The 27,382-nt window shown below is 39.3% G+C and overlaps 1 protein-coding gene across 2 annotated transcripts in view; it reads left to right on the forward strand.

Annotated features, from left to right (window-relative positions):
• DDX10 (DEAD-box helicase 10) overlaps positions 1-27,382 on the forward strand; it is a 268,004-nt gene that overhangs the window by 229,281 nt on the left and 11,341 nt on the right. For both annotated transcript variants that reach the window (XM_036324521.1, XM_036324520.1), the window contains exon 17: positions 13,292-13,428. In XM_036324521.1, coding sequence (XP_036180414.1) covers positions 13,292-13,428 — 137 coding nt within the window. The remainder of the gene's footprint in view (positions 1-13,291; positions 13,429-27,382) is intronic.

A 27,382-nucleotide genomic window follows, 5' to 3' on the forward strand; every position in this document is an offset into this window, starting at 1 on the left:
CTGTCTCGTACTTTCTGTAGTAGTCAGAACAGATGTAGTTCCATATGCTTTGCCATTTCTATATTTGTGTTTTCCTTCATTTGTATCATCATCCTATAGTAATGCTTGTGCAACCAGCATTTTTAAAAACACACCTCAACTGAAAAGACAAAACTGAATAATTCTCCTATATACATACCACAGGCACACCTCATTTGATTGTGCTTCATTTCACTGCCCTTCACAGACATGACATTTTTTAACAAATTGAAAGCCAGACCCCCACCAGCCAGAATATTGCAACTTGCTTTATTAAGATACTAGCTTCATTGTGGGTGGTCTGGAACCAAACCAGCAATATCTCCAAGGTATGCCTGTACTAACTTGAAAATATGTTACTTTAGACTTAGTAAAAATACACATTTCAAAAGGGTCTTTAAATCTGCAGTAATTTTTGTCATTATGTGTAATCTTGAAGGTGATAGAAGTACAGTTACTATCATTTGAGGGGAGATGAGGATGGAAGAATCTACACAATTTTTTTTTCATGATAAAAGAAGTCCTTGTTTTTATATACCCTTGGGTTCTAGAATTTATTCCAGATTCCCCTAGCATGCCTTCAAGGTCCTCCCCAAGCTAGCCCTTGTGTACTCATCTAGCCTGGGCTCCTACTGTTCTCCCGTCCTTCACTGAAAACTCCTTTTTCCCCTCTACCTTTCCCATTGCCCTCCACATTCTAACTCATCCTCAGGACTATTTTTGATCTCTTCTGTGAAGTCTTCACTGTCCTCTTGGATTTCTTTTGTGTATATATGTGGGTGTCTTGGCATTAACTAGGTAATTGTATGAGCAGATGCTTTACAATATAGAACTATTACTAAACTGCCATATACTAGGTTGTCAAATGCTTGCTGAAGGAAGGAAGGAAAAGATGTGCTCATGGGAATTCACAAATTTGTATGGTAGCTTCTTGGTATAGTGATTGTTTCGGACTTATGTTGGTATTTGAAGATTGTCATTATTAACATCATTGACTTAGTAGTAGTTTCTATTATGGATGAAGGGGAGCAATATTTGGTTCTTTTGTATTAATTTTGTATTAAAACCCAAAGATTTGGGTTCTAGTTCTACCACTAACTATACCTAAATTCTCTAATCCTATTTCCCTATCTGTAAAATATGAAATTCTGACACATTTTCATAAATTCGTACATTTGTTCATTAAACAAATATTTATGTTTTAGATATTGATATTTCAATGTTTAAATTTTAATCTTTAAATAATTATGTTGGTTTTTCTATGTATTGCCTATACCTCTAGAAAATACACAAAAATGTTTGTTTTATTATTTTCCTGTTAGCTGCTTATTTACCTACCTTTTTCTTTTTAAAAAATATATTTTTATTGATTTGAGAGAAAGAGAGAGAAATGTTGACCAGTTGCCTCCTGCACTCACCCAACCAGGGATCGAACCTGCAACCTGGGCATGTGCCTGATCAGGAATCTAACTGCCAGTCATTTTGTGCACTGGACGATACTCAACCAACTGAGCCACCGGCCAGGGCTGCCTACCTTTTTCTTTTGGAAAACTGCACAAAATAAATTGTCTTTAAAATATATGGTCACTAGAGGTTGTAGTCTCAACTCTTTATCACTATTAATAGATGATTTAATGTTAGCTCAACACCTGAATGATATACAGAAATTGCTTTTTGTCAGCCCCTTATCAGGGAAGCATTGGTTGTTAAGTAGAATATTAAAGAGATTGATATGCAAGATTAGCTATTTTTTCCAAACAGAGAAAGTAATATAAGATAAGAAATTTCATGTAAATTTATGCAGTCAATGAGTTAGCTATGATTTCCAGGTATTCATCTCCTTAAAATATGTTTCTCATGTGTATATAAAACATTATCTTTGCTTTTGCTGAATGGAAAATTGATTATCTTAATTGTACCTCTATTCAAACCCATGTATACAGGACTGTGTGGCAAACTGGATAGAGACAGAATAGACAGTTTCAGCATGTGAAGGTTTTCACTGCACAAGTGAACTTGATGAAAATCGAACTTGAAAATTAAAATCATGAACTCGTTAATTGATTTCTTGGTTAAAAAAAGTAAAAGGAGCCTGGCTGGCATGGTTCAGTGGTTGATCATCAACCTATGAACCAGAAAGAAGGTTGATTGATTCCCAGCAACCTAGGCTCAATCGCCAGTGTGGGGTGTACAGGAGGCAGCTGACCAATGATTCTCTCTTATCATTGATGTGTCTGTCTCTCTCTCCCTCTTCCTTCCTCTCTGAAATCATTAACGATATATTTTTTTAAAAAAAGTAAAAGAGAACAGGAGGATAATACACTTTAGCAAAAGAGGTCCTCGTTTGGTGCTGTGAAGTTTTATAGCCGGAGAGTGAGAATTGGGAAATAGTATGTGAACTTGAAGCATCCTGATTCACCCTTACTGTCTTTATTTAAGGTGAAGATGGTAAAGATACAGGAAATCGATAGTAACTGAGATTTTTATCATTTCTATAATATAATCCATTTATATTATAGATGGAGATTGTTATGTAGAATTTTAAAAGATAAATCTATACAATTTAAAATGGGAGTTATCAATCGTTTTTCATGATAAGCCATTGCTTATTATGTGCTAGAAATCATGATTTTTTTTTCTAATTTTTAAAAATATATTTTTATTGATTTCAGAGAGGAAGGGAGAGGGGAGAGAGAGATAAAAACATCAATGATGGCCAAAGCCGGTTTGGCTCAGCGGATAGAGCGTCGGCCTGCGGACTGAAAGGTCCCGGGTTCGATTCCGGTCAAGGGCATGTACCTGGGTTGCAGGCACTTCCCCAGTGGGGGGTGTGCAGGAGGCAGCTGATCGATGTTTCTCTCTCATCGATGTTTCTAACTCTCTATCTCTCTCCCTTCCTCTCTGTAAAAAATCAATAAAAATATATTTTAAAAAAAAATAAAACATCACTGATGAGAGAGAATCATTGATTGAGCCTGCAAACCGGGCATGTGCCGTTGACTGGAATTGAATCCAGGCCCTTCAGTCCACAGGCCGACGCTCCATCCACTGAGCCACACCGGCGAGGGCGATTTTTTCCAATTTTAATTTATAATTTATTTTAACTAAACTTGAAACTAGATGCCTAAAACAAATAATGGAGCAGATTTAAGAACATATTATCATGGCTTATCTTAAAGCTAATTTATTGAATTTTGTAAATAAAAACTTAATTTTGTTATGAAAACATGTGGGAAATAACAAAATTAATGATTCAAAATACAGAACTTCTTAGCAAGTGGTATTTTGCTTATTTAGATATACTCTTTTAAAATATTTTATCTTTAAAATTTTTAAGCTTCTAGTTAAGAACAACTGTGACTTTTTTAATGGATTCATAAAACAAGTATTTATTCAGCAGTTTGATATATATTTATTACCTCATGGTGTGTTTTTTTTTTTTAATTATATAATTGTTGTGAAATGTTAAGGGAACTTAGGGACAATTTAGACTTTATTTTCATTTTGAAGACCATACATGCTTTGAGAATAATAGCTCTAAGGCAGCAGACTCCATGTACATGAGCCCTCCAGGGTATGCTGCCCAGTTATGATAGTTAGTTATACATAATTTGCCTTCCCTCTCAGCTTTAATGTACACAGTTACAGCAGTGGTTGGCTGACGGAAAGTTGAACCGAGTTAGTCTACGTGTTGTGGATTGAAAAGATATTACTTACTGCAGGTGAGAGTCACAGGGTGAAGTCACCAGTGCCTACGTGAATCATATGTTAGTTGGAATAATCAAAAATTTCATCTTACAAGTATATAAGCACTCATGGCAGTCGTTCCATCCAAACCTGACCCAGTGCCAGAATGATATATTTGAGTGAAATAATTATGGATATTCTGTGGATGAAGCACAGTATCTCACATTTTTATAAATGAAGTGTGAAGCATGTCCTTGTAGGAGTAATTATGTTGCATTGTGGACACTCTTTTAAATATCAAAATATTCTAGGAGGGGGGGTCCTATATTTATTAACTTACATATAGTAAAATTCACTATTTGTGGTATTCACTTCTATGGGTTTTGACAGTTACATGGGAGTTGTGCATCTTCCACCATTAAAGGCACGGAATAGTTCCATCATCTCAAAAACTTATTTCTTGCTGTCTCCTTCCAACCTTAGCTCCTGGCAATCACTGATCTGTCTTCTTTCCCGATAGATATTCCTTTTCAAGAATTTTATGTAAATAGAGCAGTTGAGTATGTAGCCTTTAGGGTTTGTCCTTTCTTACTTAATAAGATACATTGAGATTCATCCATGATGTTGCATGTATCAGACTTGTTGTTGTTGAGTAATACTCCATTCATCAGACTATTCACTGGTTGATTTACCAAGTAGTGCTTTTATTTATGCTTGAACCACCTTCCACAAGTACTCTGGTTCATTCTAACATTGATTACTTTCACCTTTTAGAACCTTAACTAGGGTCCCAGTGCACAAATTTGTTCATCTTGAAAGGAACTGTGGGTCACAAGGCTTTAGTGGGCACAGGGGTAGGTCTTGGCCCATCCTCTGTGCCCCTGCCCAGTCCTTCCCATCATGGCCCCCAGTCCTCTGTCTACCAGCAGGGCTGTCGCCGCTGCCACTCCCACGCGCTGAAGGTGCTGGCCCTGCTCACACCCACTGATGGTTGGGGTCGGCACCATCAGCAGGTGCGAGCAGCAACTGCTGCCCCAGTCACCCCTCAGGAGCAGGGGGAGGTGGAGAAGCCCTCAGTGGCGATTGGGGTTGGCAGCTGCCCCTCACACCCACTGATGGCGCTGAGCAATCGGGACCAGCACCAGGAGTTGGCCGCGGGTGTGAGTGGGGCTGGCACCGGCAACAGGTGGGAGCACCTGGCAGGACCACGGTGCGCAGGAGCAAAGAATTTTCAGTAACCACCAGAGGCTTACCCCTATGACAGCGACTGGCACCCCGCCTTGGTCTGGCTCACCTGCTCCACCAATCCACCGCAGCCAATGCCCACCATGTTCCGTGCTCTACCACATGCTGCCGGCACCTTCCATGTTCCGTGTGCGCCCCCTGGTGGTCAGCACACATCATAGTGACCAGTTGTTTGGTTGTTCTGCCTTTAGGTCTATTTGCATATTAGGGTTTTATAGAGAGAGATTATTTTTATAATTTCAATTATATTCTCTTTTGTGTGTAATCTTTTGTTTGACTAACATGTTTCTCTAAGGAGATTTAAATCTGTTGCACATTTCTGCCCAAGTTAAAATTTGGTTTGGAGAAAGCAGGAGAGTACTTAAGAAGGATAAGACCGCCAAATTGCTGGAATGTCTTTTTCAGTTTGCACAGTTGTTAATAATGATGATAAACATTATTGTGGACGTCTTCAAACACTTCTTATTTAGTGTTCACAGCAACATTGAATGGTGATGGCAGTGTTTAGGTTACATACAGATGAGGAAACAGGCTCCCTGAGTTAGTAAATTGTCTCAAGGTCACACAGCTAGCCACTGGTGGAATGATCAAATCAGAGTCTTGTGACTCATATTAAAGTGTTCATTATTATGAGAAGAATGGCAAAGTGGGCTTGTAATTTGTATTATTTAATATTTAGTGTAACTTTCCTCTGGAAAGCAGAGAATGAGAAACAAATTCAGTATTATTTAATAGGGTGTTATGAAATTTTAGCGTTTTCAGTATTCTGTTGAGCTCTGGGAGATATTCATGTATCAAATAAGCAGATGAGTAAGCAATATAGGAAGAATAATGAATTTTGTTCAAGGCAGCTTTAGAAGAAATTGTATTTTGCTGAAAGTCTTACTAATGTTAAAATGCTGAATCATAGCCTCTTCTGTGTACTGTTGCATACTGCACCTTCTTTAACAGCAGTGCTCAGTGAGTGTGCAGTCAGTGGTTGTTGGATACTTGATTCTGAAGATCTTCCAGATTTGGGACTTGCTCTTTGAGGCTTTGAATATTCATGTGCCAGCCCTTTGTCTGCCATACTTAACTATGCTTACTTCTTGTATATTTATAGTGCCTCTTCACAGTCCTTCAATCAAATATTCCTATTGTTTTGGAATGCTTGGAAAAAATAAAGAAGTCAACTGAGTGAAATTCGGTTAAATTCTACTAGATTTAAGAGGGAAATTCTGTAACGAGGTGTCTGTCCTTTGCATAAATTCTATTTGTTCCCCTGGATATTGCTTTTAGCATTCCCCAATATTGTGCATCCCTTTTGTCTTCTCAAATGCCTTTATGGTTGGGTGTAGAGCTGAAATGTGTTGCCTTCCTCTCATTTGCTTTGCCTGTTTTCATAAATGCTGGATGTTAGAAAGGACACAGATGTTTCTGAGCAGAATCCCCACAATTGAAGAGTCCAGGGCCCTTGATCAAAGTGAGGGTTTTCAGTGGCAATTCAGCCAGTACAATTCAGCCATTACAAGTGCACAAAATATACTCTGATTTATAAACCAAGTATACAAATCAGCATTAGGTCCAACATCACCATTATGGAATACATTTCTATATTTTAAAAATATTTTAAGGTATTTCAATTAGTCTTACAATATTATTAGAAGGAGCAGTGATTTCTCAGCACTATCAGCTGCTCCTGTGTTTACTGTTCTGCACATTTGCCTTAGAAGATAGATGCTCATTTTCAACAGGCACATTTAATAATATCATTAACCTTTGGGTGTATAATTCAGAAATAAAATTTCAGTAATTTCTCCTCTAAGTAACTTTGTACCTTGGATTTATAGGTTAGGTAAATCTCAAAAACCAGTCCATCTCTAACTACTGGTGATGGTTAGCTAGCTATAGCAGTCAGAACTTTTAAATTAGAAAACTATGAAGTATCCTGTTCTCAATTCTTTTTTATAAAGTTGTTATGAAGTTCTATATTAGTAAGAAAAATAGTTTGAATACCTAACTTTTCTCTAAAATTGTCTTGTCTTTACATTGATTTTCAGTATCAGAAAGAGTTTATCATGAATTTTGAAATTTTCCTCATGAAGTTTTGAGGTGTCAAAGTTGACATTCTGCTCTTTAATTCATATTACTTCATGAAAAGAACTCTTGATTCCAAGAATTTCCATGTTGGTGAATGCTTTGATGGTCTGGGAAGGTGGCTCATCTGGAGAGGCCATGGAAGCGTTGCACCCGTCCTCACTCCATACCTTGCCCTATGCATCTCTTGTGTTGGCTGTTTCTGAGTTGTACCCTTTAATAACTAAACTGGTAATCAGAACTATGGCACTTTCCCAAGTTCTGAGTCATTCTAGAGAATTATCAAATCTGAGAAGGGAGTGTGAGAGCCCCTGAATTTGTAGTCAGCCAGGCAGAAGTGAAGGTGGCTTGGAGACCCTATTTACAGGTGGCATCTGAAGTGTGGGTATTCTTGTGGGACTGATTCTTTTACCCATGGGGTCTGGGTTAACTCTGCTTGGTGTCAGAATTGGATTGTTGGAGACTCATTTGGTGCTGGAGAATCGATGTCAAAGACACAGTGTGTTTGGTGTCAAGAAAACACCACAGACCAGGCAAGAGAAAGTAGAGGAGGAAGCAGAGAAACAGCAGGTGTGGAGACTCCTGGGTGGCAAGGGGCTCGACTTGTTCCAGCACCTGGAAGAGAGTGTGGCTTAAAAGTTTGGAAGCAGGTGATAGACACAATTAGAATAGAAACTTATTGAAAAAATACGAAACTAACATTCTAATTACAGCAGAGAATTGGAGTGCTGGGAGGGGGGAACAAGGGGGTACAGGGAGACTCGTTAGGAAGCTGGTGCAATATTCACATGAGAGAACAGAGGCTTGGGAAAGCTGGGAGTGAAATGGGCACATACAGGTTGACATAGAAAGCACCAGAATGTGTTTCATGAAATTTATAAAATATGCTTGATATGGAGAATAGTATAAGCATCAAATTCAAAGCTTTAATGATCAAAGTTGAGATTCAGGGTGATGTAGGAGAAGACCTGGCGTATGCCCAGGTTTGCATGACCTTGGTTAAGTTATATAGTCATCTAACTCAGTTTCTCAATTTTGAAGATGGGCAAAAATCCTTTTTCTTCCTACTTTATAGGGTTTGAAGATCAAGTAAGATAATGTGTGTCAGAGCACTTTTTAAATTTGTTATAGGAGAATGAATGCTACTTCTCATCTGTTTCTTCCGTCATCAGAACTGAAAACAAAGTAAAAACTAGCTAGGTTACATTTCTTTTCCAGATATTTTCATCTGCCCTACTTGTAATTGAATCTTCCAAATAACTATTTTAGGAAAAATCATTCCTATTTTAGGTGAAGTGTTTTCCTCAGAAGTTCTGAAACTATGTTTCAGGAACAACCAGTTCATAGAGGTGACCCTGATTTCTTTGTGTGTGTGACCTACTTCCTCCCAACCTCCTCAGGGCTTCAAGAGGAGTGTGAATGTGAAAGCAGGGGTTCTTGGTTCTTGTTTTGTTTTAAGCTGGGAGGGTGGAGAGAGATGGGAGAATGATTGGTTGGAGAGAAGTGGTTGCCCCTTCCAACCCAGCAGTGCCCAAGTACCCAAGAGAAAGAGGCATACTGGAGGGGAGGGTTCATATCAGCTACATGTTAGGGGTCCACAAGTAGAAGACCATTCTAGCAGATGCTGGGCATTGAGCAGGGCCAGTAAAGTCAGTTCACTCTCATTTGGCTGTTCATCAGCACTAGCAAAACATAGATTTCATGTTTATGTTTGTGTGGGTGTTGTAATATACCCTGCGAATCACAGAAGGACACCTCAAGAAGTCGAATTAAAGAGTCACATTTATTGCAATCCGGGACTATGAGGGGCCATTCCCCAAATCTCATAGTGATAAGATGGTGGGAAAACCAGATTTATATAGGCAAAGATCACAAAGGCATTGATTACATCTCAAGGTTTGGAATGAGGAACCTGATTTGCAAAAAGCAGTTTACAGAAGCAGAATTAAGCATGTTAATTATAGTTTTGGGTCTCAGGGTCACTGAATTGACAGAAACACCTTATCTAGAGCCCTCGGGTCTTAAGACCACTGGGTTGCCAGGAACTCATTATCTAGAGCCATCGAGGTAATTTAGAGTAATTGCGCTGTCCTGGTCTTGGGACCACTGAGTCAACTGGAACGCATTATCTGTGGCCACTAAAACAATTTAGGATAATTGTGCTGTCCTGTTTCCCAGGTACAGAAGAATGTGCTTTCTAAAACCAGTAAGATAACAATCAATGGGATAGTTATTCAGTCGAATGGGATGATGTATACAATTCAGAAAATCAAAATAACTTGTCCATTGTTAAACAAAGCAAATAGGTATCATACTTCATGGGTAACTATCTCAGAACAGTTTATCATCAGGGCAGGACTGTGTCTTATTCATAGCTGCACCTCTAGAACCTAGTAGTGTGTCTGGCACATGTAATAGCTGAATAAAGGCATTTTCCTAAGGCATCTTCACAGTATTTACTAAACTGCTTTCTTAGACCATATTTAACATGCACAGTTATGCTTCTGTGCATATTGATTCTCTGAAATATATTATGTATCCATAATATATTGGTCCACAGTCTAGTTGGTTCTCCTTCCTTAACATCTTTCATGCATGCCCCCAACCTCTATCTCCACTGCCAAAGTCTTTATTGAATTCCCTGCTCACCTGGATTATTGTGTTTTTGTTTGTTTGTTTTTTTTTTAAATATATTTTATTGATTTTTTACAGAGAGGAAGGGAGAGAGATAGAGAGTTAGAAACATCAATGAGAGAGAAACATCGATCAGCTGCCTCCTGCACATCTCCTACTGGGGATGTGCCTGCAACCCAGGTACATGCCCTTGACCGGAATCGAACCTGGGACCTTTCAGTCCGCAGGCCGACGCTCTATCCACTGAGCCAAACCGGTCTCGGCGGATTATTGTGTTTTTAATAATACTTCAAATTCTGCTTACTGCTCCTGGTGGCAACCTTGTCCCCTCTGATATTTGTCTCCAGACCCTTTATTTTTAGCAGGAAGCTTCACCAAAAAGCAGTAATGAACTTAAGCACTGATGACTAATCCCTATTTTCTTTACATCTTCTTTCTTTTGTTATGTGTAGACTTACCAAAGGAGAGCTGTTCAAAGTGTTAGAGGCCTGCATGCTCCATTGCTTCTGGAGTGGCCTGCATGCTCCATTGCTGTGCTAGTCTGAGTTTTAGTTTCTGGGAAAGAATATTTGAAAATAAAGAATCACTGAAGTTTGTCTCATGTGGTGTGAAGAATTATAAAAATGGCAGCTGAGAGAAATTATAATCTTTTAAATGCATGTAGAAATGCTTATTTGTATGTCTTATCTACTAGGTGACAAAACCAGTATGCCAGAAATAAATTTGTTATAAGAGATGTTTATTACATAAACTAGTGGCCCAGTACACGAAATTCATGCACATTAAAAGTGAATGAATTAGAGGAAATATTGCTATTTGCCCTTTATAATAGAAGTGTCAGAGATGAAAGAAAATTAGTAAAATGTATATGAAAATCTCTCTCCTGTCAGAGTCTGGGGCACGCCATGGGACCCAGAGTCAAGTCCCGCCCATCTGTGCACGCCTCGAAATTGCACAAGACCCAGACCCAGTCGGCCCCACCCCCGACAAGCCCCACAGAGCGGGGGGCACAGCTTCAGGTCCCCCGTCAAGCCCTGCCAGGCGGGGAGTGCAGCCTCAGGTCCCTCAGCCCTCGCATGAGGGTGCGAGGGCATGACAACTATTTGCATATGAGCCTTTATTATATAGGATGTGTAGTAAGTTAATTTTGACATTGTATCCTTTATTCTTTGACAAAAATAAACTACCATAAAACAAAAACAAAATGGCCCACCTACCTACTTACTTGTACAAAACTGGATAGTTCCCAAGTTAATCCATGTTAGTGCTTTTTTTATCTCTTGCTATTTCTTTCCTTTTCCCATTGTTCTCATTGACTTTATACTTACACTTGAATTTAGAAGAACCCGTACTGTTAATGAGTTTGTACTCATCTGATTATTTTAAAACTTAGATTATTGTGGTTATAAAATGATCAAAATCATCAGGCAAAAAGGGTCTCTGTACTCTCACTCCTGGCCTTTTATATTTTGACCTAATAATTTGGGTAGTTTTAACATTTACACATGTGTGGACGGGAGCACTGACAACTTTATTTTATACTCTACTAGAGGCCCAGTGCATGACATTTGTGCATTTGGTGGGGGTTGGGGGATCCCTCAGCCCAGCCTGTGCCCTCTTGCAGTCCGGGAGCCCTCAGGGGATGTCTGACTGCCAGCTTAGGGGAGTGGGCCTAAGCCATCAGTCAGACATCCTTAGAACTGCCACAGAGGTGGAAGAGGCTTCCGCCACCACTGCTGTACTCGCCAGCCGTGAGCCCAGCTCAGGGCTTCTGTGGGAGTGCACTGACCACCAGGGTGCAGCTCCTGCATTGAGTGTCTGCCCCCTGGTTGTCAGTGTGCGTCATGAAGACTGGTCATTCTGCTGTTCGGTCGATTTGCATATTACCCTTTTATTATATAGGACTAGAGGCCTGGTGCACGAAATTCGTGTGGGGGGGGCAGTCCTTCAGTCCTGCTTGCACCCTCTAACAATCTGGGACCACTGACTCCTAACTGCTTGCCTGCTGGCCTGCTTGATTGCCCCTAACCACTCTGCCTGCCTGCCTAATCACTCCTAACTGCACCTGCCTGCCTGCCTGATTGCCGCTAACCACTCGCCTGCCTGCCTGCCTGATCGCCCCTAACTGCTCACCTGCCTGGTCGCCCCTAACTGCCTCTCCCTGCCTGCCGCATTGCCCCTCATATTACTCTTTTATTATTATAGATTATTATAGATAGTTGCCTTGCTCCAAGTTGTAAGGAACTGCTTGTCATAGAGATAGAAAAGTTTTAATTTTTACTCTTGATTATGGCAATCAACTAACACAAATGGCCACCAAAAAGGTGACTTACCAAAGGGTGTATAGCAAACAGTGCTGTTAAGTCCTCATCCATGAAAACGTGCATGTCATGAATTGTATCTGCCTAGGTACATGAAAGAGTGAAGTTTCTGTCTGTCTTTGCAATCATATGAGTGAATTGTGTGAGACCCCAGCCCAGTCTGGTTTGGTGCTCACAGAATAATAGAGCTTCTTTTTTTTTTCTTTGCTCCATTGGTTGAGATTTCCTAGAAGTTGCAGGATATCTTCCTTTTTTTTAAAAAAAAAAATATATTTTATTGATTTTTCACAGAGAGGAAGGGAGAGAGATAGAGAGAGTTAGAAACATCGATGAGAGAGAAACATCGATCAGCTGCCTCCTGCACGCCCCCCATGGGGGATGTGCCCGCAACCCAGGTACATGCCCTTGACCGGAATCAAACCCAGGACCCCTCAGTCCGCAGGCTGACGCTCTATCCACTGAGCCAAACCGGTTTCGGCAGGATATCTTCCTTTTAATTTTTCCTCAACACTCTGACTTATGTCTGTCACCTTTGCTTTCCCTCAACTCCCCACCCGCAATAGTAACTTGCTCCAGGCTCACTTCGCTGGAGTGTCTAGGAGATCACGCAATGCGTTCGCCACCAGAACCACGATTCCCAGCATTCCTGATGCTCCCTGCACTCTTGGCTTCCGCTTCCAGTTCAGGGACTGCCACCAGAACTACAATTCCCAGCATTCTTGGTGCTCCCCGCACTCTCGGCTTCCGCTTGCGGCCCGAGGCTCCACCCCTTTTGCCTTGCGATTGGGGCAGGGATGCTGGGCTCATGTTGCCAGGGGTGAGGCAAGCCCAGCGTCCCACGCCCAGGCCTCTGGCCAGAAGCCCTTCCCCTCCCACTGCACGGCTGGGGCGCAGAAGCTGGGCTCACATTGCCGGGGCAACACCACCAGCATCCTGCCCTGGCCACTATGGACTCCGCCATCTTTGTCATGGAGTGATGGTTAATTTACATATTACTCTTTTATTAGATAGGATTCTTTGATAATTGTATTATATGGAAGTAACAGAACTGACTGTTTTCCCCCATATCACATGTGAGAGACTTAATAATGATTTACTTTCATAACCGTATTGTATTTTTGAAATGACTCGTTTTCTTTCTCTTTGCCAATGATTATAGTTCTGAAAATCATATAGAGGCTTTCACCAGAATAGAAGGCTTCTAATTTGAGGATCTTAGTTAGAGGAGTATTTAGTTGTGTCTAGAAATAAGACCTGAGTATTTATTAGCTGTTTTCTTACACCACAATTTCCCTTGTGTTTTTTCTTAGGCCAAAGATGAAGAAGAAGCCTTTCTGGATTGGAGTGATGATGACGATGATGGATTTGATCCAAGCACACTTCCAGATCCAGATAAGTACAGAAGCTCTGAAGAAACAGATAGTGAAGAAACGGAAAATAATATTAGGTATGTCTCTACCTTTGGTGGCATTAAGTATATGAGTCTTCTCCGTTTAATTCAAAAGATGTAGAAACAAATGTCTCATGCTCTTCTCCTCATTTTAAGGGCTCTCTTACTGTTTCTATAATCCCTGTCAACAAATGTAAGGGTGTTATAAAAGTTGTATTTTCTTTTTCTTTCTCTATTCTTTTTTTGCCTCTTGTCTCTTTCTGTGGGAATCCATTATGCTTAATTATTTGATGCACTAGGGCAGCGATGGCGAACCTATGACACGTGTGTCAGAGGTGACACACGAACTCATTTTTTTGGTTGATTTTTCTTTGTTAAATGGCATTTAAATATATAAAATAAATATCAAAAATATAAGTCTTTGTTTTACTATGGTTGCAAATATCAAAAAATTTCTATATGTGACACGGCACCAGAGTTAAGTTAGGGTTTTTCAAAATGCTGACACGCCGAGCTCAAAAGCTTTGCCATCACTGCACTAGGGTATATTTAATGCAAACAGAAGCAGGATTTTATTTTGATTCACTGTCAAAGAACCCTGTTGAAAGTGTTGTTAAAAATTGTCTCTGAGTTTGCCCTGACCAGTTTGGCTCAGTGGATAAGGGCGTCGGCCTGTGGACTGGGGGGGTCCCAGGTTCGATTCTGGTCAGGGGCATGTGCCTTGGTTGTGGGCACATCCCCAGTGGGAGGTGTGTAGGAGGCAGCTGATCGATGTTTCTCTCTCATCGATGTTTCTAGCTCTCTATCCCTCTCCCTTCCTCTCTGTAAAAAAATCAATAAAATATATTTTAAAAATAAATAAATAAATGTCTCTGAGTTTAAAAAGAGAGCCATTATACTTTCACATTCTATGATATAAAATTAAATAGCATATGCATAATATAATGGAAAGCTTATACATAAACAGCCCTTGGCAAATTCTCTCATTTTAAATTCTGTTCATTTGTAATGTGGACTTATTTGCTACCTGTCCAAAATAGATGAAATGTGATGAGTTGAATAATAGTGTGGCTTGTTCAGCATTTGTTTTCAGAATACTATGTATTAGATTACATTGAGAGTCTATTGATTTAAAAGTTGAGGACATGGAACTCATGGGCATTCTAAACCAATGTGTCTATTTAGGCAGAAGGTAGGTTCTAATGACAGATGAAGTTAATGTGATTGAAGGGAAGAGAAAGATTGGTGGAACCCCTAAATGCTAGCCCAGGTAGAGTTGGAGAAATAGGCTACAGAGAGCTATAATCTGGTTTTAAGTAAGAACAACATTAAGAAACAGTCTTAAAAAGATTATCTCCCGAGAAGAAAATGCTGTAGGGGGATAACTTCAGTTACTCTTCATTTTAATCTTGTGCTCATTTAAATTATTCAGTAATAGTGAAGAATCCCAGCAACAACACAGCACTGATAACTCTTACACAGCCAGCTCTGGGCAGTGAACTTCCACTGGACAGAGAGGCCCTATAGCCTCAGAGGCCAACCCCAGAACACTGCCACCCAGAGGCTGACCCACAAACTGACTCTTTGCTAAACACAAAATAAGGCAGTCTGGGAAACAAATGCGGCTTGCTTTAAAATAAGGACTGTGGTTTATAACACAGAGGAACAGTGTATCGCAGGGAAACTCAACACTCTCCTGAATACCTGGCAGGTCTAAGGCGAGCCACACTGAAGAATAGAAGAACCGAAGGACCTTCACTACTGCAATATATTTTTTTTCTTTTTTCACCTTTTAACTAAGAAACCAATTTTTTTTCTTTTTTTTTTCTTTTTTTTGTTTTCTTGTTCTTTTTTTTCTTTTTTTTATTTCTTCTTTTTTCCATCACCTGATTTTACCCTTTTAATTACTACCTTCTTATTTTTAACCAGTATTATTACTGCTACCATTTTACCATTTTTTTTTAAAGTGCCATTTTATTTTCTCTTTATTTTATTTTGGGATTAGTGTTCTCCATTCTATTTTCATCGTTATATTATTGGTTGTTTCTAGTTTGCATTCATCTCCAGGGAGCTGTTGCTGGAATTTGTTGGGATTAATGGCTGTTCTATAGGAGTATTCTCCTCATATAAAAAAGTCTCTTCCCCTCTTCCACTTCATTCTCTCTTTTCGCTCTTTTTTTTTCTTTTCTTTTCTTTTCTCGCTTTTATTTTCCCCCCTCCTTTTTCCCAATTTCATTTTTGCACTCCTTTTTTTGGTCCCTAATTTTCTTTTCTTTTTTCTCTTTTCTCTTTTTCTCTTCCTTCTTCCTTATCCCCTAATTCTCTTAATTCAGGTGGTCACCTTTATTTGGGGTTATTCATATCGTGAATATATTTGTGTATAGTGCCTGGTACGTGGTGCCATGTTGTGTTGTATTTTGTGCCTTTAAATCAACGCAGCAGATCCAAGCAACAGCAACCTCCTGAGCACCACACACTCTGCTGAGGAACAGCAGCTGTACGTGAAACCTTGCCCCACCAGCCAGAAGAGCCACCACAGCTGTGAACAGCACCCACCAGAGGAGCTGCTGCCAACTGAAGAGCAGCTGCTACCGCAACCGCCCGAAGAGCAACCACAGACCAAGGAGTCACTGCCACCAAGGGAGCAGCCACTGAACGACTCAACGTCTAGATATGTCAGCGAGATCAAACATGGGTAGACAAAGAAACCCCCAAAGGAAAGAGAAGGAGGACTCTCCAGAAAAGCAGCTAAGTAATACAGAGGCATGCAACATGACAGAAAAAGAATTCAGAATAAGGGTCCTAGAGTGCATAAACCGGATGGAGGAAAAAATCGACAACCTCTCCAAGAAGCTAGAAGAAACAGATGAAAAAATCAACAACTTAAGTAAGACCCAAGAAGAAATGAAGAGTGATATAGCTGCAATGAAAAACTCCATTGAAAGTATCAACAGTAGACTAGGAGAAGCGGAGGACCGAATTAGTGATTTAGAAGACAAGGAAGCAAAACACACCCAAAACGTACTGCAATTGGAGAAAAAAATGAAAAGACAGGAGGAGAGCCTAAGGGAGCTTTGGGACAACATGAAACGAAACAACATACGAATAATAGGGGTACCAGAACAACAGAAGGATGAACAAGGATTAGAAAACCTATTAGAAGAAATAATATCAGAAAACTTCCCTGAGGTGGGGAAGAAAAAAGTCACACAAGCCCAGAGAGTCCCAAACAAGGTGAACCCAAAAAGACCCACACCAAGACACATCATAATTACCATGGCAAATGTTCAGGACAAAGAGAGAATCTTACAGGCTGCAAGAGAGAGACGGAAAGTTACATACAAGGGATCTCCCATTAGATTGTCAAATGATTTCTCAACAGAAACACATCAGGCCAGAAAAGAATGGACGGAAATTTACAAAGTGATGCAAAGCAAAGGACTGAATCCAAGAATACTCTATCCAGCAAGGCTATCATTCAAACTTGAAGGGGAAATAAGAAGCTTCACAGACAAAAAAAGGCTAAGGGAGTTTATCACCACCAAGCCAGCAATGCAAGGAATGCTAAAGGGACTGGTATAAAAATAAGAAATAAAAAGCTCAGAAAGAAAACAGCCACACAAAAACAGAAATGCCTACAAACAAGTACCTTTCAATAATAACTTTAAACGTAAACGGACTAAATGCTCCAAACAAAAGACATCGAGTGGCTGAATGGATAAAAAAACATGACCCATACATCTGCTGTCTACAAGAAACCCACCTCATTAGAAGGGACTCACACAGACTGAAAGTGAAAGGATGGAAAAATATCTTTCAGGCAAATGGAAAGGAAAAGAAAGCTGGGGTAGCAATACTTATATCGGACAAAATAGACCTCAAAGTGAAGGCCATAACAAGAGATAAGGAAGGCCACTTCATAATATTAAAGGGATCAATACAACAAGAAGATATAACCCTGGTAAACATATATGCACCCAATGCAGGAGCACCCAAATTCATAAAAAAACTCCTGGAGGATATCAAAGGAGAGATCGACAACAATACAATCATTGTAGGGGACTTTAATACACCACTGACAGCACTGGATAAGTCTTCTAGACAAATAATCAGCAAAGATACAGCAATCCTAAATGACTCACTAGATCAGATGGACTTAATAGACATCTTCAGAACACTTCACCCGAAAGCCAGGGAATATACATTCTACTCAAATGCTCATAGGACATATTCAAAAATAGACCATATATTGGGTCACAAGCAAAGTATCCCCAAATTCAAGAAGATTGAAATCATAAAAAGCGTCTTCGCAGACCACGATGGCATAATATTAGAAATAAACTACAATAAAAACAACCCAAAATACTCAAACACCTGGAAGCTGAATAGCATGCTATTAAATATTGATTGGGTTACCAATGAAATCAAAGAAGAAATTCGAAACATCCTGGAAACTAATGACAATGAAAACACAACAATCCAAAACCTATGGGACACAATGAAAGCAGTCCTGAGAGGGAAGTTTATAGCTCTACAGGCCTATCTCAAAAAACAAGAAAAAATGGTAGTAAATCATCTAACTCTACAACTCAAAGAGTTAGAAAGAGAGCAACAAGAAAACCCCAGAGTGAGCAGAAGGAAGGAGATAATAAAGATTAGAGCAGAAATAAATGACATAGAGACCAAAAAAACAATACAGAAAATCAATGAAACCAAGAGCTGGTTCTTTGAAAGGATAAACAAGATTGACAAACCTCTAGCCAGACTCACCAAGAAGCAAAGAGAGAGGACCCAAATAAACAAAATCAGAAACGATAGAGGCGAAATAACAACAGACCCCACAGAAATACAAATGATTGTTAAAAAATACTATGGACAGCTCTACTCCAACAAACTAGACAACCTGGAGGAAATGGACAAATTCCTAGAAAAATACAACATTCCAAAACTCAATCAGGAAGAATCTAAAAATCTCAACAGGCCAATAACTATGGAAGAAATTGAAGCAGTCATCAAAAAGCTTCCAGCAAACAAAAGCCCAGGACCAGACGGCTTCACAGGGGAGTTTTACCAAACATTCAAGGAAGAACTGAAACCTATCCTCCTCAGACTACTACAAAAAATTCAAGAGGAAGGAACACTTCCAAGCTCATTCTATGAAGCCAGCATCACCCTAATACCAAAACCAGGTAAAGACAACACAATGAAAGAGAATTACAGGCCAATATCCCTCATGAACATAGATGCCAAAATCCTCAACAAAATCTTAGCAAATCGGATCCAGCAGTACATCAGAAAGATCATACACCATGACCAAGTAGGATTTATCCCAGGGATGCAAGGATGGTACAATATCCGCAAATCAATAAACGTGATACATCACATAAACAAATTGAAAGAAAAAAACCACATGGTCATATCAATTGATGCAGAAAAAGCATTTGACAAAATTCAACACCCATTTTTGATAAAAGCTCTCAGCAAGGTGGGAGTAGAAGGATCATACCTCAACATAATAAAAGCCATATATGACAGGCCCACAGCCAACATCATACTCAATGGACAAAAACTAACACCATTCCCCCTAAGAACAGGAACAAGACAGGGATGCCCCCTCTCACCACTCCTGTTCAACATAGTACTGGAAGTGTTAGCCATTGCAATTCGGCAAGAAGAAGAAATAAAAGGCATCCAAATTGGAAAAGAGGAAGTAAAACTGTCCTTATTTGCAGACGACATGATATTATACATACAAAACCCTAGAGACTCCATCAAAAAGCTACTGGACGTAATACATGAATATGGCAATGTAGCAGGATACAAAATTAACCCCAAGAAATCCGAGGCATTTCTATACACCAATAGTGAACTTTCAGAAAGAGAGATTATAAAAACAATCCCGTTTACCATCGCACCAAAAAAATTAAGCTACCTAGGAATAAACTTAACTAAAGAGGTAAAAGACCTCTACTCAGAAAACTACAGGACGTTGAAAAATGATATAGAGGAAGACATAAACAGATGGAAGAACATACCGTGTTCATGGATTGGTAGAATCAACATCATTAAAATGTCCATACTACCAAAAGCAATCTATAAATTCAATGCACTTCCCATTAAAATACCAATGGCATACTTCAGAGATCTAGAACGAACTCTCCAAAAATTCATCTGGAATAAAAAAAGACCCCGAATAGCTGCAGCAATCCTGAAAAAGACCAAAGTAGGTGGGATCTCAATACCAGATATCAAGATGTATTACAAAGCCACTGTTCTCAAAACTGCCTGGTACTGGCACAAGAATAGGCATATAGATCAATGGAATAGAATTGAGAGCCCAGAAATCGGCCCGAACCAATATGCTCAATTAATATTTGACAAAGGAGGCAAGAACATACAATGGAGCCAAGATAGTCTCTTCAATAAATGGTGCTGGGAAAATTGGACAGATATATGCAAGAAAATGAAACTAGACCACCAACTTACACCATACACAAAAATAAACTCAAAATGGATAAAGGACTTAAATGTACGACAGGAAACCATAAAAATTCTAGAAGAATCCAAAGGCAACAAAATCTCAGACATATGCCGAAGCAATTTCTTCACTGATACAGCTCCTAGGGCACTTGAAACGAAAGAGAAAATGAACAAATGGGACTACATCAAAATAAAAAGCTTCTGCACAGCAAAAGAAACCATCAACAAAACAATGAGAAAACCCACTGTGTGGGAAAACATATTTGCCAATGTCATATCTGATAAGGGCCTAATCTCCAAAATTTATAGGGAACTCATACAACTTAACAAAAGGAAGATAAACAATCCAATCAAAAAATGGGCAAAGGACCTAAATAGACACCTTTCAAAAGAGGACATTCAGAAAGCCAAGAGACATATGAAAACATGCTCAAAGTCACTAATCATCCGAGAGATGCAAATCAAAACAACAATGAGGTACCATCTCACACCTGTCAGACTGGCTATCATCAACAAATCAACAAACGACAAGTGCTGGAGAGGATGTGGAGAAAAAGGAACACTTGTGCACTGCTGGTGGGAATGCAGACTGGTACAGCCACTATGGAAGACAGTATGGAGTTTCCTTAAAAAACTGAAAATGGAACTCCCATTTGACCCTGTGATCCCACTTCTAGGAATATATCCCAAGAAACCAGAAACACCAATCAGAAAGGATATATGCACCCCTATGTTCATAGCAGCACAATTCACCATAGCTAAGATCTGGAAACAGCCTAAGTGCCCATCAGTAGATGAATGGATTAGAAAACTGTGGTACATCTACACGATGGAATACTATGCTGCTCTAAAAAGGAAGGAACTCTTACCATTTGCAACGTCATGGATGGAACTGGAGAGCATTATGCTAAGTGAAATAAGCCAGTCAATGAAGGAAAAATACCACATGATCTCACTCATTCATGGATAATAGAGACCATTATAAACTTTTGAACAATAATAGATACAGAGGCAGAGCTGCCTCAAACAGATTGTCAAACTGCAGCGGGAAGGCCGGGGAGGGTTGCGGGGCAGGAGGTAGGGGGGTAAGAGATCAACTAAAGGACTTGTATGCATGCATATAAGCATAACCAGTGGACATAAGACATTGGGGGATAGGGGAGGCTAGGGGACTGTCTAGGGCGGGGGGATAAAATGGACACATATGTAATACCCTTTGTAATACTTTAAGCAATAAAAATTTAAAAAAAAAAATAAATAAAAATAAAAAAAAAAAAAAAAAAAATTATTCAGTAATAGTGAAAATGTCCAAAATGCAGTCTTACCAAGTAATGCTAGAAACTTAAGACATTTGCTATTGGACACGTAGGTAGTGGCTATAATAGTGTTCTAGTGTATTTGCTGACAAGGGAGTGAGAATTAGCTTTCCTACCACAGGAGGCACCATAGATAAAAATAATTCGATTAGTATTTCAAAAAATGTATAGTCCTAACCGGTTTGGCTCAGTGGATAGAGCGACAGCCTGCGGACTGGCAGGTCCTGGGTTCGATTCCAGTCAAGGGCATGTACCTTGGTTGCGGGCACATCCCCAGTTGGGGGTGTGCAGGAGGCAGCTGATCGATGTTTCTCTCTCATCGATGTTTCTAACGCTCTATCCCTCTCCCTTAATCTCTGTAAAAAAAAAAAATCAATAAAATATATTTTTTTAAAAAGTATAAATGTATGACATGGGCTTAAATAATTTAGTTCCAGGGCATATTCCTAATCTTTAGAAATTAACTTTTAAGAGTAAACATACATACTTTGCTTCAGAAAGTTCCTTAGTGTACCTGTCGAAACCTGAACTACACTGTGATTAAGTTTGCTGCTCCTTTATGCTTACATAAATGTCGCTGTGAGAGTGGTTTAAGGGATCTCTATTCTGATAGATGTAGTCTAACTTACACATATGGCTTTATATCATTAACTTCCAAATGTGTCTGTGTATGTTTACTCTCTGGAGGGAACATTAATCGGTTCTTCCAGTTTGTCATGCAGCCATACTTTGCACATCTGTCTAACATCTCTAACACAGAGAATCAGCCTTTTAAGTATCCCTTATGTATCTAATTCATAAGGAATTTTCCTAACATTTCATATGATAGTTTCTGGGTCATCCTTATTCTGTGTATAGCAGACATTTTATTTCATTCTCTGGCATTTCTTACTCTCAGATTGACATTTCCTTGCTACCACCTAGTTAATATGATTGGTTGTTTAATAGCTTTATGTGCGGTAGCCTCTTAATTAGCCTGTAAATGCTTTGTAGCTAGAAACTCAGTCTTTTTGTACCAACACCTCCAGCTCCTCCAGCCTCTACTCCTATTCCTAACATTAATGTCATAGGCACAAAGAAGACCCTGAAATATTTGAATTGATTGATAAAAACATATTTATAGAGTAAAAAAGATACATAGTAATAAACAGCTATGCAGTTGGTCCTAATAGCTTAAATGATACAGGAGATGACAGAATAGATGGGTGGAGACTTGGAGGAAGCCAAGTTCAGATGTTATTATGGTGATGTACATGGAGATAGAAGTACCTTGAGATGCCAAAGCATTCTGACTTAAAGATAAGCGTTCAGCCCTGCCTGGTGTGGCTTGGTTGTTTGGAGCATCATCCCATACACCAAAAGGTGATAGGTTCAATTCCCAGTCAGGGCACATACCCAGGTCCCCAGGTTGCAGGTTCAGTCCCTGACTGGGGCATGTGTGAGAGGCAACTGATTGTCTCCCCCCTCTCCTCCCCCATTCCTCCTCCCCTTTCCCTCCCTCCCTCCCTCCTTCTCTCTAAATAAAATAAACAAATAAACATGAAAAAATCTTTTTTAAAAAGGTAAGGGTTTAGACAAAATATTTAAGCATTACATGAAAATTAAAATAATTTTAATTCAGGCACAGCTAGTAGTAACCCTGCATCCTGTGGAAATTGAAAGGAATTGGTAAACTTGCCTTAAGCTGAAGAAACATTCTTTTGTAGAAGAGAATATCAGCAAGGGCTTTATTCCTTTAGCCATTTAAAGGGCTTCTTTAGCAGTTTGTCTTTTGCCTACTTACAGTGATTGTCTAGTCAAACTCCTTCTAATTCTATTCAAATAAAACAGTAATTTGTCCATGATCACAATACAAGTGAGGGACAGTGTGAACTGCCCAGATCAAACAGATTCCCTAGTTCTAATACTCCAGTCAAGTCGTATGGAATTGCTCTAGCATTAGGAGAGGTAGCTCCGGAAAACTTCCTGAAGACAAATTGGTTTTCATTTGGCTGAAAACCTGATCCATGGATAGGATAGATTAGACTAGAACATGGTTCCCCAGCATTAACATTACTGACATTCCGGCCCAGATCATTCTTTGCTGGGGTGGGAGAGAGTGCTTGGGAATGATTGTCGGCTGTTTAACATCATCCTTGGCCTCTACCACTAGCACCTCCCCTGTCAGGACAACCAGAAATATCTTCAGACATTGCAGATATCCCTTGGGGAGCAAACACCCACAGTTGAGAACCACTGAACTAGACCCAGAATGGCAGGTACCTATTTCTGGTGTTTAATTTCCCCATCCTTCATCCATTACTTTCCACTTGGCCCAAGCAATCCTTCTCAGTGCAGCCTCTATTAATCAGTTGGGATTGGAACACAAGATCAAACCTGTTTGCCATTCCTGGGCTAGAAAGCAGGATTTTAGGGTAAGTTATATGTGAAATTTGTATTTGTAGTCTAATTTCCATTTTTCTCCTTTTGCCTCTTCTCTTAAAATCACCTCAATGGCAATGAATAATGACACATATAAACTAAATCCAAAATTGTTTTGGTTAAGAAAACATATTCACAAGTAAATCCATACACACTAGAATTTTGACAGTGGTAATTGCTGTCAGTACGGCTAATTATAACAGTAGCACCAGTACAGTTTCCTGGGTTGTTGCAGTTTGTCTCCATCTCTTTTCGCAATTTGCCTTCCATGCATGACTAGATGCTATGATTTTATGGTGTTGGATTAGAGGGTCCTTCAGGCGTGCTCACAGGTTTTATTTGCTGCATTGTTTCTAACCTCCACTTGGTAGTTTTAGGAACAGCGAGTGTTCTAGCCTTTTGGTCATCTTCTTTCGCCCAGTAGGTTATACTCTGGGTATTAACTTTGCATTTTCAGAAATGAATGTACTCTTAAGGGACTAAATACACCAAATGGAAAATGGCTATTACCAAGGTAATAGCATAGCTAGTTTCTTTGGAAGTTTTCTTTGTGTATTTTTTTCCCCTTCACTTTTGTGACATTCATAAATACTCAGTATGGGTAACACCTTTGTCTCTCTACATGGAAAGACACTTAGTAGGAAATAGGCAAAAGAGAGCCTTAATGGAGAATGGCTGAATCTGGAGTCAACAATTTCTCCTTAGGGAGGTCTGATAGGATTTTATACCTCTTTCCTCCTCAACTCAGTGCACAGCCACAGTCTATTTAAACCATCCTTCACCCTCTGTACAGTGATCAGAATTGTCATCTCTACCACTGAGATTCCCAAGGGATTCTGACGTGCAAGATTCAGGTCCTATAAGTTAGCATGACAAAGAGAGACTCTTGCTTTCAATATGGTCCCAGGGACAATGAAATAATGTCACCTTGAGTTCCTTTTAAGGAATTTTAAGAATGTCATCATTAATAGCTCTATTATCAGATATAAAACTGTGAAATATGGGTGCAGAGGGGTGTCAGCTGGCTCGTCCACAGCAGCTGCCCAACCCAGTCGGAAGCTCTAAGCTTTGGTGTGTGCTGTTTTGCAAACAAGTGTAGAGCTTTGATGCTCTCTTGTTTCTTTTCCTGTCTTCATCCTTGTTACAGATTGGTCCAGGTTGGGCTTTGCTCTGTGGCTTTCACTTTGGCTCCTCCCTCGGAACCGGGGAATGAGCATAGGTAGAATTAATACAGGATGTTAGGATTTGTTGTTATTGTTATTAAAATGGAAACAGAAAAGTTTGGTAGGAAACCTAGCTCTTTGTTGCAGTTGACTTTATGACATCACAGAATTCACTAGTCTGCTAGGAACTACACAGAATTATATATTCTTATCTCTAGTGAGTTTTCATGTAGACTTTTATACCTTTTGAGGAAAAATGACCTCAAATATTGCAATGGTCTTTTTGCTCATAAATGATTTTTCATTTCTCTCTCTTCCAAATACTCCATACAATGTAGTTATACTGCTTTCACAATAAAAATATTTAGACAATTTTCTACATGTGTTGTCAAGAACTGGAGTAAGAACCTTCAACGTTATTTAAATCACATTCTACTTAAGAGTTAAAAATACCCATTTGATCTGTTAGTCCCTAGCTTATAATATTTCCTCAATCTATTCTTTCAACTAAAAAAAAATTTTAATAGCTGTCATATGCCAGGCATAGTGAGTACAGGTACAGAGGATAAAACATTAAGCAAGGGCCCGGTCGGTTTAGCTCAATTGGTTGAGCATTGTCCCATGCACCAAAAGGTGATGTTTGATTCCCAGTCAGGGCATCTGCCAGAGTTGTGTGCTCGATCCCCAGTAGGGGGTAGGCAGAAGGCAGCCTATCAATGTTTCTCTCTCATTCATGTTTCTGTCTGTCTGTCTCTCTCTCCCTTCCTCTTTCTCTGAAATCAATAAAAACATTTAAAAACAAACAAACCCAAAACACTAAGCTAGAAAAGTACCTTTCTTGCTTTCATAGTGTTCAGGTCAGTGGAGGTGACAGGGAGCTAAGCACGGAATTACAAAACTGTGTGATGGGTCCATGTTGTGATTTGTGCCCTGAGGCAGGCAGTGGGGAGGGTGGGAAGTAGGGAATGGACTTGGAGATCAGGCAGGTGTGGACCGAACCTGGGCTTGATGGGAATCCAGAAGAGCTTTCTAAGGGAAGTGACATCAAAACTAAGCCTGAAGGAAGTTTAGGATTTACCCTTCTAGAATTTGAGGCAAGAGTGTCTAACCATATTTCAGTTAAACTCTTTTTTCAGTAAAATTGTTCCTTTTAGCTGTGCCTCGCAAGCTGAGAGGTTTGGTTCTGAGCATGGAATATGAGATTGATTTTTGTATATCTAGGAGCATTCATCATGCTTGGTTTATGGCCATCTTCATGTGAATTGCTAATGATGTGAAAATTTGCAAAGTATTGAATTTGATGAAAAAGAAGCAGCTGGATATTCCAGATAGTCATTATCCAAATTAAGTTTTTAATATTTATAATCTTAACCTTTTTCTAACAAAACAAAAAAAAAAAAAGGAAAAAGAAAAAGGTTGTGGTTAGACGCTTACTGACTTACATCAATCTTTTCTTCACAGACCATGGTCTTTGGCTAAGGCAACCAGGTTGCTTTATAAAGAACTGTTACATTGTGGGGTGTTTAGTAGGTGGCATAAGACCCATCAAATGCATCTATAATTTGTACTGATACTATTGGCATCATTTAGCCATGATAAATTCTGTATGGATTAACACCTTTTCCTGTTCAGAGTAAATGTTTCACATCTTAATACATTTAGCTGTTCTTTTTGTCTGGTCTGTCTGACACAGCTCTGAGCCAGAAGACTGGTCAAGGATTTTTGTCTGTTTTTTCATTCTGGGGTTTTTGTTTGGTTTTGTTTTTAAAATCTGTTCCATATACTTTTCTATTTTGGGGTGAACTTGCCTATCTTTGAAAGGTATCTCTTACATAAAGGAGATGAACCACTTTCATCTCTGTGGTTTCACCTAATGTTAATGTAAATTTTGGTCCAGTAACTATTCTTCCAAGATTTTATAGCAACTTTGTAATACATGGAAGGCTTTTCGCCTGGAAAAGAAATGAGTATGAGTCAAAAAAGAATTTCTGGGGAAGGAAATTCCTAGAAAGCATTTTCATTTCCTTCTTAACTATTTTGGGAGCTGGTATGTAACATTAAATATTTTATATAAATTTTAGTGGAATTATTGGTGCCAAATATAGGGGGTGATTTTTTAAAGAATTTTTCTTTTTAGAGTCTAGATACTATTAAAAGAAAAATACTTACTGACTATAGTTTCCCCTGACTTGAATCCTGTTGGTTGGTGAATTTAGTTGAGGCGGGCAGATCACTAAGATGGACGAATGGCTTGGATGCGTTGAAAGAAGTCGGCTCAGCTTAATGCTATATTGACTTTATTGTGTGCCTGCCATTCTTTCCTTTTACTCTTTTTAACTTTAGGAGATTTATCCCTGATTCTAATATGCCTGGCAGCTTCCAAGAGAAAATCTCGATCATTCTCTTTATTGGTAAAATACAGAGTTCCACAAATTACAAATTTCAGAGAGCTTTTATCAGAACTTAATATGAATTGTAGATAAAAGGAGGAATTAATTTACTTGACTTTCTTTAAATTATATTCCTTTGGTTTTTCTCCCTTATGCTAATGCCCTAAAAATAAAACAAGAACATCGTGTGTGACATGTAGCATGAATGGAGAAACTTCCAAGGAAGATTGGTGGGGTGGAG

This window comes from Myotis myotis, unplaced genomic scaffold (assembly GCF_014108235.1).
Source record: "Myotis myotis isolate mMyoMyo1 unplaced genomic scaffold, mMyoMyo1.p scaffold_m19_p_10, whole genome shotgun sequence".
Taxonomy (NCBI): Eukaryota; Metazoa; Chordata; class Mammalia; order Chiroptera; family Vespertilionidae; genus Myotis; species Myotis myotis.